The sequence below is a fragment of the Erithacus rubecula genome (genome assembly GCF_903797595.1).
Source record: "Erithacus rubecula genome assembly, chromosome: 11".
In the NCBI taxonomy this organism is placed as follows: domain Eukaryota; kingdom Metazoa; phylum Chordata; class Aves; order Passeriformes; family Muscicapidae; genus Erithacus; species Erithacus rubecula.
The window spans coordinates 6,570,814-6,584,152 of NC_136663.1; the positions used below are offsets into that span (position 1 = coordinate 6,570,814).

General features: G+C 39.7%; 1 protein-coding gene across 2 annotated transcripts in view; it reads right to left on the bottom strand.

The window, feature by feature from the left end:
- The window catches only part of PEX5L (peroxisomal biogenesis factor 5 like), a 104,013-nt gene extending 91,253 nt beyond the window's left edge, over nucleotides 1–12,760 (bottom strand). Inside the window, exons 1-2 of one of the 2 annotated variants that reach the window (XM_079314652.1) lie at nucleotides 12,738–12,760; nucleotides 11,777–11,883 (exon numbers count right to left, since the gene is read on the bottom strand). In XM_079314652.1, coding sequence (XP_079170778.1) covers nucleotides 11,777–11,797 — 21 coding nt within the window. In that variant the 5' untranslated portion in view covers nucleotides 11,798–11,883; nucleotides 12,738–12,760. Of the gene's footprint in view, nucleotides 1–11,776; nucleotides 12,047–12,737 lie in introns of those variants that run through there. The other variant, XM_079314653.1, reaches the window with a different exon arrangement.
- Nucleotides 12,761–13,339: the final 579 nt, after the last annotated feature.

Sequence of the window (13,339 nt, forward strand, 5' to 3'; positions counted from 1 at the left end):
ATTAATTACTGTTCTGTCCATGTCCTATCAGCAATATCCCAGAAGGAAAAGTTAATTTTACTTAGCCAGGTTTCCATGTTTTGAAGAGAGCCTTCTTGAATTTGGGATTGCATCATTGGTATGTATTTTCCAATGCCCCTACTAACTCATTTATATGGAGGGCACTGAATCATGTACCATGCAGCTGCACTCCAATTTCTAAATGAAATCTGGCAAAAAGTTTGGATTCAAATAGAAAAGTTACTTTTAAGAAGACTTTTCATTTTTATAAGAATAAAAGAGTGCCTTAGCAATTAAAAACCAAAGCACTCTCCATAACTGGATGGTGCCTTTTAACTTCCATGCTGCCATGCTTCCCTGCCAGAACTAAGTATTAAGAAGAAAGTGACACAGAACAGAAATCTGTAATAGATTTCCTCTGGAAATTATGCTTTCCCCCTATTTCAGAAATTATTTTGCTGTCAATAAACACAAATTCTAGGGACTGCAAAAAACTAAAGCTGCAGAGAAACAAATGGTAACCAGATACACCAAATAACTGCTTCTCCTCTTAGATAGTAAACATAAATCAGCAGAATTGAATGTAATGTCTGTAATATATTTATTTTTCCTTTATGAAAATGATTTGAGGACAAACAAATCACAAGTGCAGTTGAATTTCTAAGCAGTGATTCTATTCTTCTTCAAGAAGTGTCAATTATAAAGAATCAAAAATAAAAAACCAGGAGAAATTTAGAAACAAAACTATCTTTGGCAGTTTGACAGTAACTTAGAGTATTTTGTAAAGTATTTGCAGTTCTTTGATTTATGTGTATTTAATTGTCAGCTGAAGTGGGAATTATAGTCCAGACATCATCTCTATGGTTTCAAAATACAACATACACCAGAATGTGTTACATAAGCTTCTACCTGTAGATGAGTGTAAATGTTTCTACTGCACTCCTTGCAGACTGCTGTCCAAAAGAATGTGCACTTGATAGCAGCTACTTTCTTGTCTGAAATGCTAGATGGGATTTTAGTTTTTAAAACTGTTGTTTTAGCAAGAAAGATCAGAAATCAAAGACAGCCTGTTGGCAGTGATATATTGAAAGCACCATGCAGAAGATCATAGCTGAAAAATGTTGGTTGTTTATTGTGTACTAGTGTAAGCCAAGGATTCTATCTCCTTGTAAATAGAGCTGTAAAAAAGTCACTAAAAACCTTATTAATCCTGTGTTTTTTATTTGCACATATAGGAACAGTTTGTACATAGGTTTCAGCCACTTGCTGAATTCAGGTCTGATGTTTTGGTCTCTCTAGTCTGTGTCTATCATGTCTAGCTGGTCACATCAGTAACATCTACTCTCTAATTCTGCAAATGACACAGGATGGAACTCAAGCATGTTTGTGTACATAAAGGAATAGTAAATACTTGCTTGTAAATTCACATTAAATTGCCTTGCTTGGTGCTTTGCAAATACACACAATCTGCATGTGTAGAACCTGAATATACAGTTTTGATGTATGTGATGATAAATGAGTCTGAGTTAATTATTTGGAGTTTGATTCAAATTTTTATTTCTGGTATTTGTCAGTGACTACTTGAGAAAATGGCAGTGAAATTTGCTTTGAACTCGACATCTATAAAACACTTTGGAAATAAACATTCATTATTTGCATAATGGCAGGAAAAGAATACTTATTCCCCTGCTCAGTACATTTAGTGATATGTTTTGCATATCTTTGTCTAATCAAAAACCAGTGATCTCACCTATTTAGAAACTATTTTGCTGGTGCAAGTCTTGAAATTCAAAGATCTGAGCAGCAATACACTGCATCTGAGATGCTCAGTACATTACAGCACAGGACTGACAGGGACCAAGAGCTGCAAGGCTGTAATGATAATATCAGATTGTGATGGAGTGTTCAGGGACATCTGTCTCCCTGATACATTGTGGGATGCAAATCACAGATATGAGATGGGACAGGAACTCCAGAAATCAGATCCTGAGGAACTTTTATGAGCCTGAATCAATCCAGAAATAATTTTCTGACTCAGTATAGGGATGGAGCACTGACTGTAAGATGTGGCTTTGTGATTCCTTCCAAAAGAACAGTCCAAAGTGAGTTCAGTAGATTTTCCTGACTAGGCTGGCAAAACAGAAAATGGACTTCTCTTATTTAAGACCACATGCTCTAAATAATAAGCAATGCATTTGTTTCTGGAGCTCAGCAGAGAAAAGTGAGCTGGTGGTAGTACTGAAAAAGACCTTGGTCCTGGCTCAGCCAACATCAGGGAAAATATTCCTAGTTTATATCCTCATGCACACAAAATTTGGCTATTATTGAAATACATTTAAGCTTCCTGGTACACAGTGTTGACACAGCTGGTGGTTTCCAGCCCTCAGTGCCCAGTTGCAGGAACTTGAATAGGAGATGGTGAAAGGCTTCAATGTCTCTAACAGGAACCATTGAATTTAACTGCATGGGGGAAATACATTTCCTCTGATTGCAAAGGCTTTAGATGAAGCAAAAACATGAGTTCAGCTGAGTGGGAGACTTGATAAGAAAGCTGGCAGAGAGAATATTCAAACTTTAGAGCTCAGCTCTACTCAAATGATGTTTTGGCCGCTGCAAAGTGGCACTAATTTGTCACTGCCTGTGTGGGGCTCTTACAGGTTACTCGAACTGTGAAGACAGTCAAGCCCTCCACAGCTGTTACAGGAAAACTTCTGACTTCTTGAAGTTGAGTGTTTTGGTCTTTCTGAACAAGAGTCAGGGTGTCTCTGCTGAAGTCACAGAAATTTGAGAAGCCACTTTCTGAATGACTTCTGAAGAGGATTTCAAAGGGGCAACTGAGAGGGGACCTCATTCATTTGTATGAAATATCTAAAGGGAAGGGGTCAAGAGGATGTACCAGACTTTTTTTTTGGTGGTTCTGAACAATAAAACAATAAAAAAGAGGCAATGGGCAGAAACTGATGCCCACCTGAACCACTCTGTGATTCTGTGAACACAAGGAAGATGCTGTTCTGGGTTATTGAGGTCCAGTCTTCTGATCTCATAGGCAGCATGTCATACCAAATCTCTCAGAAACTGACTGTGTTTCATCTTAAAAGTAATTAGGTTTTTTTTGCTTTCACTATTCCAGTTGGAAGGCTACTGGAAGTCTTGATTGCTCTAATGATCAGAAACTTTCTTCTAATTTCCAACTTAAATTTATTCACAGCTGGTTAATATCCATTTGTTTCTGTGCCAGTTTTGTTCTCAGCTAATTTAGTTTTTTCCATATCTGGTGTTTATCTCCCTGATGCATTTACATGCTGTGATTATGGTCCTGCTGAGTTGTCATTCTGCTCAATGAAATAAGCCAAAATCTTTAGGTTGCTTCTTGTAAGATAGACTTTCCCTTCTCCTTGATCATCCTTTGGACCTGTTTCCATTCCTCTCTTCCGTACAAGATTCTCAACTCAAAATCTGCTACTGGCATTGTCAACTGGCACTGATTTTTTCCTGACTATTCTGGAAGAAAAATTCTTCTAAAACTAGATCTGCATCTGTCTTTTTTATGGATGTATTTTATCGACAACTTACAGTCATTATGTATGGGCAAGTTTTTCTTCTCTGTAATTTCTAAATGATAGTCCATGGCTTAGGGTAGGCTTTTGTTATTGATGATCAGCACTATACTGCAGTGTTAAATGAAATTGTATTTTTATTGTTGAAGTACAGAAAGGTCCCTCTGTGACTGAAGCTCAGCAATACTGAATGTTTCCCAATATTGACAATGTTTTCCAGCACTGAGTAATCAACAAATGCAGTCACCATCTTCCTGTTTCTGGTACCTTTATGGATGAAACATCAGAAACAACCACTTCCAGCAGTGATACATAAAAACCTTCCCTATTAAACTTTTCTCAGTCTGACAGTCCTTCCTTTAGTGCTCTATTTTTCATTTCCCCATGAATGAGTTTCCTGCCTTCTTTACAGATTTACTGCCATTCTTTACTTTCTCCAGCTTCAATAATAATTTCTTTTGTAACACCATAACAAATGCTAACCAAAGATCATATAGATCAAGTCAGTTGTACCTCCCTTGCCAAAAACCCCAGTTAGGATAACAGACAATCCTGCCTGGTTAGTCTGACATTATGTTTTCTTAATAAATTCAAATAGCATTTTTTCTTTTTTTCATTTATCTAGGTTTGTTTAGTTTTCCTTGAAGTCTGTTCCCTAAAACCTTGAAGACTACAGCTATCCATATGGGTATCTGGGCTGTTAGTTGTCTTATCATTTTTCTCACCTTATCTTAAATCTGGTATATTTTCTGTTGTTCTGTTCACATTTGTAACTAGATTATAACATCTTTTCTACCAAGTCTCCAATTTAATATAACACATTTAATATAACACATTTAATATAACACATTTGTAATAGCTGAGGAATTCATACTCTCTTAAACATTTTGGTTTTGCACCATAAATTAGGTTATCCATAATACAGATGCCACTTTGAGCATGTTTTGTTTGTCTTCCCCCTTTTTAACTTTCTTTTACCCAAAAACTTCCAATGATTGTTTTAATATACTTTAATATATTTCTAAGATCCAAATAAGCTTTACTTTAGGTAACCTGTATTTTTTCCTTCTGCCTATGAGAAACTATTTCCATTCCCTGTGTGTTCTCCATCCTCTGTGTTAAGGCATAACCTCAACAGTTTAACAATTGAAAATATTAGTTGTGAAGCTCCTTAAAAAAATTTTGCTCATTTTCTTTGGTCCAGGTTCTTAATACGATCATCACCTTTGGTTTTCTGTCTTTCCTGAACAGCATGTAATCCTTTTTTGTGAGTGCTACAGAGATTATTGTCCTTCCCTTATTTCCATGTAATATCTAGCTGTCTTCTAGTAATTATGATTTCTTTTGTTTGCACAGGTTCAGGCAATTCTTGCATCCCTTGCTGTATAGAACTTGCCACATTGTGTACATTATCTGGATTGGGTAGAGTGGTAATATCAACAGAACAAAACCAGCACTCACTTCCTTCCTAGCTTCCATACTTTTGTATTTCTTTCTCTGTTGAACATCATAATTTACCCCCTTTCTTTTATCTAACTTTCTTTCTCATGTTCCTTTCTCAAAGTCTTCTTAAAATTGTCCTGGGTCTTAAAAGGAGTGTTAAGACAACAAATAGAAAAAGATGAAAGATGTCATCTGCATCTCAAGCCTGCAACTAGAAAATAATATTCCCTGTTAAGCTTCCATAAATGACAGCAGAAATAACCTGTCACTTTGATGAGACACATGTCAAGCTGTATTTTTTATTTCATTAATAATTTCTGTCACATTTCTGTCATTACTGCTATGACAATAGTGTCCAAGGCCATATTGAGGACTAAGGCCATCTTCTACCTAGCATAAATAATACAAATCTGTTCTTTTGTTTAAATTTTTTTTTTTCAGATTTTAAGAGGTTCTGACAGATTAGTAACATATCAAAATACGATGTTTACTTTCAGTTTTACATAATACTCAGAAATACTCAAAAAGTTTCAATTTATTATAGTTTTTATTTATTCCTACATTAATATTAGTAGAATTTACCACAGGAAATTCTGTGAAGTTAAACTCTGTTATCTGAGTTATCTGATAGGCAGTGGAGAAGTAGAGGAAGAAAACTTAATGCTTACCATGCCAACCTATAGAAGTTGGGTACAAAATGTTTTTTTGAGTGGAACTGCAGTAATGCTGATACATGACTAATTGTGCAAACTTTGGGGAAATCACATTCAGGCTAACATTAAACTTTGGGTTGTGGTTGTATTTCTGGGCATTGCTAAACTGATGAGACATGGATTTTTTTTTTTTTTTTTTTTTTTTTGCATTGCATATGATGTGTTTCACTTACTTGATATTTTAGAATTTTCTTTATTTATATGCAAATAAACCACTGGAAGTAAAACTCATGTACCAATGACTCAGAACTTCAAAAGCCTGACAGCAATGAGCAATGAAATATTAGACTGTTTATAATAATTCTAACCTAGCAGAAAAATTTGCTGAATTTGGTCTTTATGATCCTTAGGCATTTTGTTAGAAATATTATTGGACAATGATGAAAATCCATAGCTACAGAAAGTCACCTCCTAGTTTACATGCCATGACACTGGTTTGGAAGACAAGTGTTTCTCTCAGTTTTGCAGCATCACCTATTTCTGAAACAGACTGTGCAAAATGTATTCTGTGATACAAACAACTAGTGTGTACTTTGTGTGCTGGGTAGATTAATTTTAAGTACTATTTCAATGCTTTTATCTTTTTCATTTCCAACATTTGCAAAAGGAGTGGCAAATTAGCTGGATAGATGATTTTAAATGGACCTGGTTTGTACATCAACACCCTTTTTTTAAAGCTTACTTAGAAATAAGATTATAAATTACAAAATATTCTAAAGCCGAAGTTATGAGACAGCATTTCTTAAAGACTAAATTTATGTATGAATTATTTTTTCCATCCTTTCATGGCTCTTGTTCTATTTGGACAGTTTATCCCAACTTTTTATCCCCCTCCTTTACATAATTGTGACAATAGTGGTAGATTAAAACAAATAAAGTACAGCATGGTTCTGGAATAAACAGTGCCTCTTTGGTGAAGGTTATATACTGGGTTTAGACTAACATTTATATTAATATATGACAGGGACTGTGTTAGAAACAGTTGTTTTTCTATGTTTGGAATGAATTTAATTCCAGACTAGAGGGTGGATCCTTAGTTAGTAAAACTTATTCCTAATTTACATCCAGTAAAAATACAGCGAGAGCCAAGAATTTCTGAGCCTTTGCAAGATTTTCTACTAGGCTCTTGTAAAACTGCTCAACAGCTTCAAGGAACACTTCTCTCTACCAGCATTGCAAATGCTCACAATTTTTACAGTTTCGGTCTGTGCCTTCGCCAAATGCAATTTATCATCTACTTTCTTTGAATGAACTTCATTCTATGAAAGTGAGCTCATTAGTTTTACCTTTTTTTCAATTCACAAGCAGTTCATAATCCACTGTTAAAAACTTGGTAGAGGTGCTACTGAAATACTGGAAAATATCAAGGCAAAATGGAAAATATAAAGACTGCCTTAGTATTGTGAGCACTTTTAGAAAAGAGTTTCAATAATAAAATATTATCAGTTTATCATAATGTAATTTTATGTAGACAAGGAGTTATGATTCACAGACACCACTAGAAATCAGTTAGAATTCCAGCCATGTGCCCAGATTTTTAAAATTTTGTAGCTTATTAGTTAGTTATTAGGTTTATGTTGGTATTAACAGCTGAGCAGAGATTCAATTTAGCATTGAATTCAATTTTACGTTGTGCGTACTCTTTGTGGGCCGTTTTATTAATGTAAAAATGCACATTATTTTTTGGTTTTTTTTAAACTCATAGCTGTTTAATAGCTTGGGGTTTATTTATTTTAGGTAGCAGTGTAACCAACGCTATTATAGTATTTTTAATAGGTTTCCAAGTAAACCAAAATGGGATTTGCTGTTGCAGTTAATATTGAGACTGTTCTGCTTCCCTTTCCTCAGTGAGTTAGCTGTGTCTTAAATGTTGAGAAATCAGTGCAAAAATGCCTTTTATTAAATATTTAGCAATGTTTTTCAGACCCACTAAAACATGTGAAGCCCTTGAGGTTCCATCTTGCAAGAATTTTCATGCACACACACTAATTTTTATTTAGATCCACTGCAATCATAGAGGTGTGTGTTTGACAATTGAAATAATAATGGAATGTCAATGATTAATGTGGATAATTTCATGGAAATAGGAAATGCCAATGGTACAATGTTAAATATCACAACACAAGAATTAAGGGCATGAAGCTGATTGCCTATGCAATTAACAGTTTAGGAGACAAACTATCTGATCTGGAATTTAGCCAAGGGATCATGATTAACAAGCCTGCTCCTGCAAAAGAGTTCCAGAGGGTCTCTAATACCCTCCCTGTGTGGTCAAGATTTCTGCTTTGTCTAAATTAAGCTATCTCAAAACATAACACTGCCATATATAAAATCCCATGCCAACATTTGGCAAAGCACTTCTTCTGTTCAAGCATTTGTGCTGGGGAAGGCTGACTAAATACAGCATCAGGGCAAACAGTTTTGAAAGCATTTATTTTGAATTTCATAGGAAGCCAACTGCTGTGCAAATCCCATTCTGTGACTGAAATTTGCCCCCTGTTCATTTATAGAACTTTCATAAAAGTTAACAGGAGGACTGGTATCAGGCCTATAATATACTGTAAAAACTTTAAAACATCTTATAGTTGGTTGCTAAATGACAGCAATTTTAGAGCAGTGATTGGGGGTTGAACTCAGCTTATGTTCTGCTTCCATCTGGTCTGCTACTGTTTTGTTGAAGATGGAAAGCAGCACACACAGCATTGCACACACTGTCCAAAGAGACAAATACTCTCTTTAACCTGTACAGTTTAGTATTTGGACTTGGCTCTTATCTGTGAATCCCAGGGTGTTCTGTATCCATCAGGCTCCATCCTGTCAGAGCCTACATCTATTGAATTAAACAGGACTCCTTACATAACTGAGGCTGCACATTTATGGACAAACAACCCGTGCATCTCATCTGAAGTTCTCTTTCTCCTGCAGAAACCTGGCCCTGGGGGCCCAGGAGGGGCAGCTGGTGCCTCAGAACCCATGGCAGACCCTGCTCTGCTCCATGTAAACACAGAGAAATCAATTGCTTAAGCTCATCAGGATGGTTAAACAGCTTTAAAAGAGTTCCCATGGCACTGTACTTCTCTGCATCCTAGTGCTGGCTCTAGGGAAGGCCACCTCACCTTTCTCCTGGTGTTTCACCTGGTGCACAAGTGATCACAAAAGCAAATCCTACAGAAAAACACCTGGAAATGTGAAGACAGGACATACCTTCCTTTTAGATGTTCTAAACTGCCTTTGGAATTCCAGCTTAGGACATCTTTAGCATTTCTGTGTTGTGAGGCTTCACTTAGAAACCAGAAAAAAGAAAATCTAAACCTAGGTCTTTGGAATAAACAAAGTGATTTTCTGGCTTTTGAGAATAAAACCAAAACCCAACAAACCTAATCTGTACTGTGAACAAAAAATTAAGAAGAGATACACTCATTGGAGCCTGATGTGGTAAAGTACTTTTGGTGCTGGACTTCAGCAGAGCTAAAATGCAAAGTGTATTTCATCTACACTTGCAAATTTTGCTGAGCTTAGACAGAAATTCCCCACTGAAGATGATAATGATTGATGCCTCTCCAAGATAGGTAAATTCCCAATCTCTGTAATTATGCTTATTACCTTGTTAGGGTTGTTAAAGTTCTCCCCTTTTAGAAGTATTCCAAGAATTAGCTGAGTTATATTAGTGAAGCATGGGCTCTGCAAAATCTTTTAAAATAAGTGGACTATGGAATTAATTTTGCACATTTTCCTTTTATATCTGAGAACAGAACAGCAGGAAAAAGGGAAATGATTACTGGAATTCTAAATCAGATCCTACATTTAATCCTGATAACTTCAGAAGAGCTATTGCTTTAAAGAGTGTAGGATCAAGCATCATATATTGGCCCATTCTTTTGCATTTGGATGTACCCAGGTAGTGCAGTCTACCCAGCTAAACACCTCATCTTCTCTTCAAGAAGTGTAAATTCTATTATGGGCTCAGTGCTTTAAAAATGAAAATATTTTTGCTTTGGAGTCCAGGGTGCTGACTAATGTGCCTGACTTAATTCACCCAAATTGTTTATGGTTCACCTTATTTTAGATTAACAGGTAATTGCAAGTAGTTCTTCCTAAATTAGTAAAAGTCTTAGAAGAAGTCTTGGATAGTAAGAAAGGACTTTTAATGTTTAAAATGTATCGACATTTTTCTTAGAGTGAGGTTTGATAATGTATTTGTATGGTAACTTAGCCTATGTTCCAACATGGTTTAATCAACATTACAGTAGATCATTTCATTGCAAAGAAATTAGATTTTTGTTGTCTTTGCCTGACTCACTTAAAGGCTCTAATTAAGGATACACTAAACACGAAAATCTCTCCTAAGGCTTTCGGCTTAGTAGATGTTATCTGAAGCTCATTAATGCTTCCTGTTAGGACAAAAATATATTCAAAAGTTTGGATGATGAACTGAGGTGGGATTTTGTTTTTTAAAAATTACAAGCATACTCAAGGAATAGGACTTTTACTTCAGTCAGCCTTAAAAATAATTTGGTTAGAATTTAATTATATTCAAGCTAGAAAAATAAAAGTATTTTGAAAGAAAAAAAATTAAAGCACACCACTCACAACATATTTGCCTGTTTTGACCTTATTTCTATTGCAAGTTTGAGTTCAATCTTTAAATTACTCAGAAAATTTACAATGTTGTGAGACACCTCAAGATTCCATTAGATTTCCTTTTATGAAGTGCTGTCTGCTGAAATCTTGCAAGAGGTAACTCACAGCAAAGAACTTCTGCTTTCTTAAGGATGTAAATACCTATTCAGCAATATCCCATTCACCACCATTATTTATAGGACTGGTTTTGTGTTTTAACCTTATAATCAGAAATAAATGGTGATATACATGCTCCCTCCAGTGATTCCATCTCTTGTTAAAACCTGTTTGCTCTCCTATTACAAGCAGATTTATGACACATTATTTATCACTGTTGCGACCAGATAACACCAGAGTAACGGGTGTCATTCAGTTCTGGAAGGCTGAATCCTCTCCTAAATAATCTGTACCATGCACAGCCCCTCTCTGGCACTGCTGCTGTCCCCAGTGACCATCCCGTGGCCACCCCACGGTACTGAAATGCTGTGCAGAGCCACAAACACGAGTGGTCAGCTCGCACCTCCTGAGGCTGCAGCTCCCCTCTGAACAGCCTCAGTGATAACAGCACCTCACACAAGGCTGGTGTGTGATAAAAGCATTTGATCCTTCCTGGCAGTGAACACCCAGCCAGACTGGGTCCGAAGCAAAGGAATGAATCTGGGAGATCAGTGTAAACCTTTACTCCACTTTGATACTTTCTCCTTCAAAACAGACTTGGCTTTCCAAGGAAGAGCCATGTGAAGGAGAGTGGGAGTCAAGGTTAAAGCCATCAGGTCCAAAGCAGCAGAATGTTTTTATCAGGGAGAAGAGAATTCTGCCAATGTAGATCAGTAGATCATGAGACAAGATTTCTGCCTAAAATCTTGAAGTCTCTTCGCCATGTGTTTGAATTCATTCTACAAAGTCATTCCGTGTCTTAGCAAAATCAATCCTCATCCCGTGTCGGGAGGGAAGAATAGAAATCCATCACCTTTAAACACACTGAGCAAATCGACAGTTTGAGTGTGGTGTGAAACCTTTGCAAATTTTGCAAAGCAAGTGCTCTGTCTTTTCCCTTATTGTTTGCCCTTCACTTGACATACAGGAAGAGATGCATCAAGAGGATGGCAGGAGACATGTGTCACTTAAAGCATGCCGCAACAATGTTTGCCCTGGAATACTCCCTTGAATCTGTTTGAACAAGCAGGCATCACACATAGAGAAACACAGAGAACTTCACCTAGTTACAAAGTTGACAGAACCCCCGTGCCATCCTCCCCCCGTGAGCAGCGCCAGCCCCGGGCACGCCGCTCCCTTTGCCCCCGAGCCGGAGCGCCACGGCCACACCGCACCAGGTCACTTGTTGCACAGTGCCAGGGTGGCATCGCCCCTCCGCTCAACCCACGGGAACTTCCCGGAGCCGCGCTGGAGCGGAGCCCGTGCGAGCCCCCCGAGCGCCCGTACCTGCATGTGTCCCTGGTACATCCTGCCGGGCTGGGGCTGCTCCGCTGCCCCGCAGGCCGGCAGCTCCGCTGGGCGCTGCGCTGGGGGCACTTCTCCCTGCCGCTCGGCTACGAGACAGGAAAAAAACAAAAAAGGAAAAAAAAAAAAAAAAAAGGAAAAAGAAAAAAAAAAAAGCCTAACCCCGAAGGAGCTATTTTTGGCTAAAGCTCCGTCTGTCCTGGCAGCTCCTGTACCGGTTTCAGCACCCCGGAGCTGTTTGCCGCCCTCCTCTCGCCTGTTCCCGCTGCGAGGCGGTGCGGGCGCTGCCCAGCAGCCGCCGCTCGGGGTGCGGGCGGGCGGGCGCGGGCAGGGCTGCGGGGCGGCCGGGCGGGGAGAGCCGCGGGGCGGAGCGGGGCCGCCGCTGCTGCCGGGCCTCGCCCGCCCGCCCGCGCCGCGCCTCGTCCCGCTGCAGCCGCCCCGGCCTGGCGGCCCCGGCCCCGGCCGCCCTCCCCCGCCTCCCGCCGGCAGCCCCGGCCTCCTTCCCGCCCCCCTTCCCTCCTCCTCCTTCCTTCTCTCCTCCCTTCTTCCCTCCCTCCCTCCGCAGGGGGAGCGCGCAGCATCCAGGGAACGCGCGGAGCCCCGCGGCCGCCGGGCGGAGCCCGCTGGGGTCCCGCAGGAGCCCGGCCCCACCGCCCGCCAGCGCTGCCGGCTCCCGCTGCAGACATTAAAAGAAAAAAAAAAAAAAAAAAAAGAAAATGAAACAACACGAATAAAAAGCCCTACTAAGCATAGCAGCAATAATCGGAGCGTCCCGGAGCCAGGACTCGGCGGAACGTGGATGTGGCGCACGGCGCTCCGCGGGTCCGAGGGGAGCGGAGCGCAGGGAGCGCAGCGCAGGGAGCGGGCGCGTCCCGGGAGCGATCCCGCCCGCGGAGCGCCGCGATTAACCGGGGCTGGGCAGAAGGATCGCGCCGGGCCCTACCTTGTGCTCTGCGTATGGAGAGCGAACGGGATGTGATGTGTTGTGATTCCCAGAAAATATCAGGAGACTTGTTCTGGCTTGGTGGTATCGCTTAGTAGCGTTTTCCAGCGCTTGCCAAAGACGCTGCTATATAGGCAAAAATCTGGCACCGGCCCGTTTGTGCTAAATTCTGACCTTGTAAGCTGGCACAACAGGCCTGGATAAATCCTGCAGGAGACACCTGCATCATCTTGGATCCAGCTTCTTTCTTTACTTCGCCATCTCAAACCTGAAACTCCCAATCTGCTAAAAGGAGCAGCTGCTTCAATTTCATCGTAAATTTCTGTCCTACCCAGTGTGTCTATATTCAGTAGCACAGAAAACCTCCAGCGCCTGGAATTTGCTAGATTGTGTAATTTCTTGGCTCTGAGCTCTGAAGTTTCACTATTAAACTACACAAAACTTTATGATGCTTTTCATAGACCAGAGCAGCCCAACCTTAAGCATGTACTAGAGCAATGCAAAATAGATTTCTTATTCCTGAAACCAGCACATTTGTATCATCACAGCTCTCATTTCAGCTGACTAGAAAGGCCTTTTTGAAGTGTTCCCATTCAGCTAAA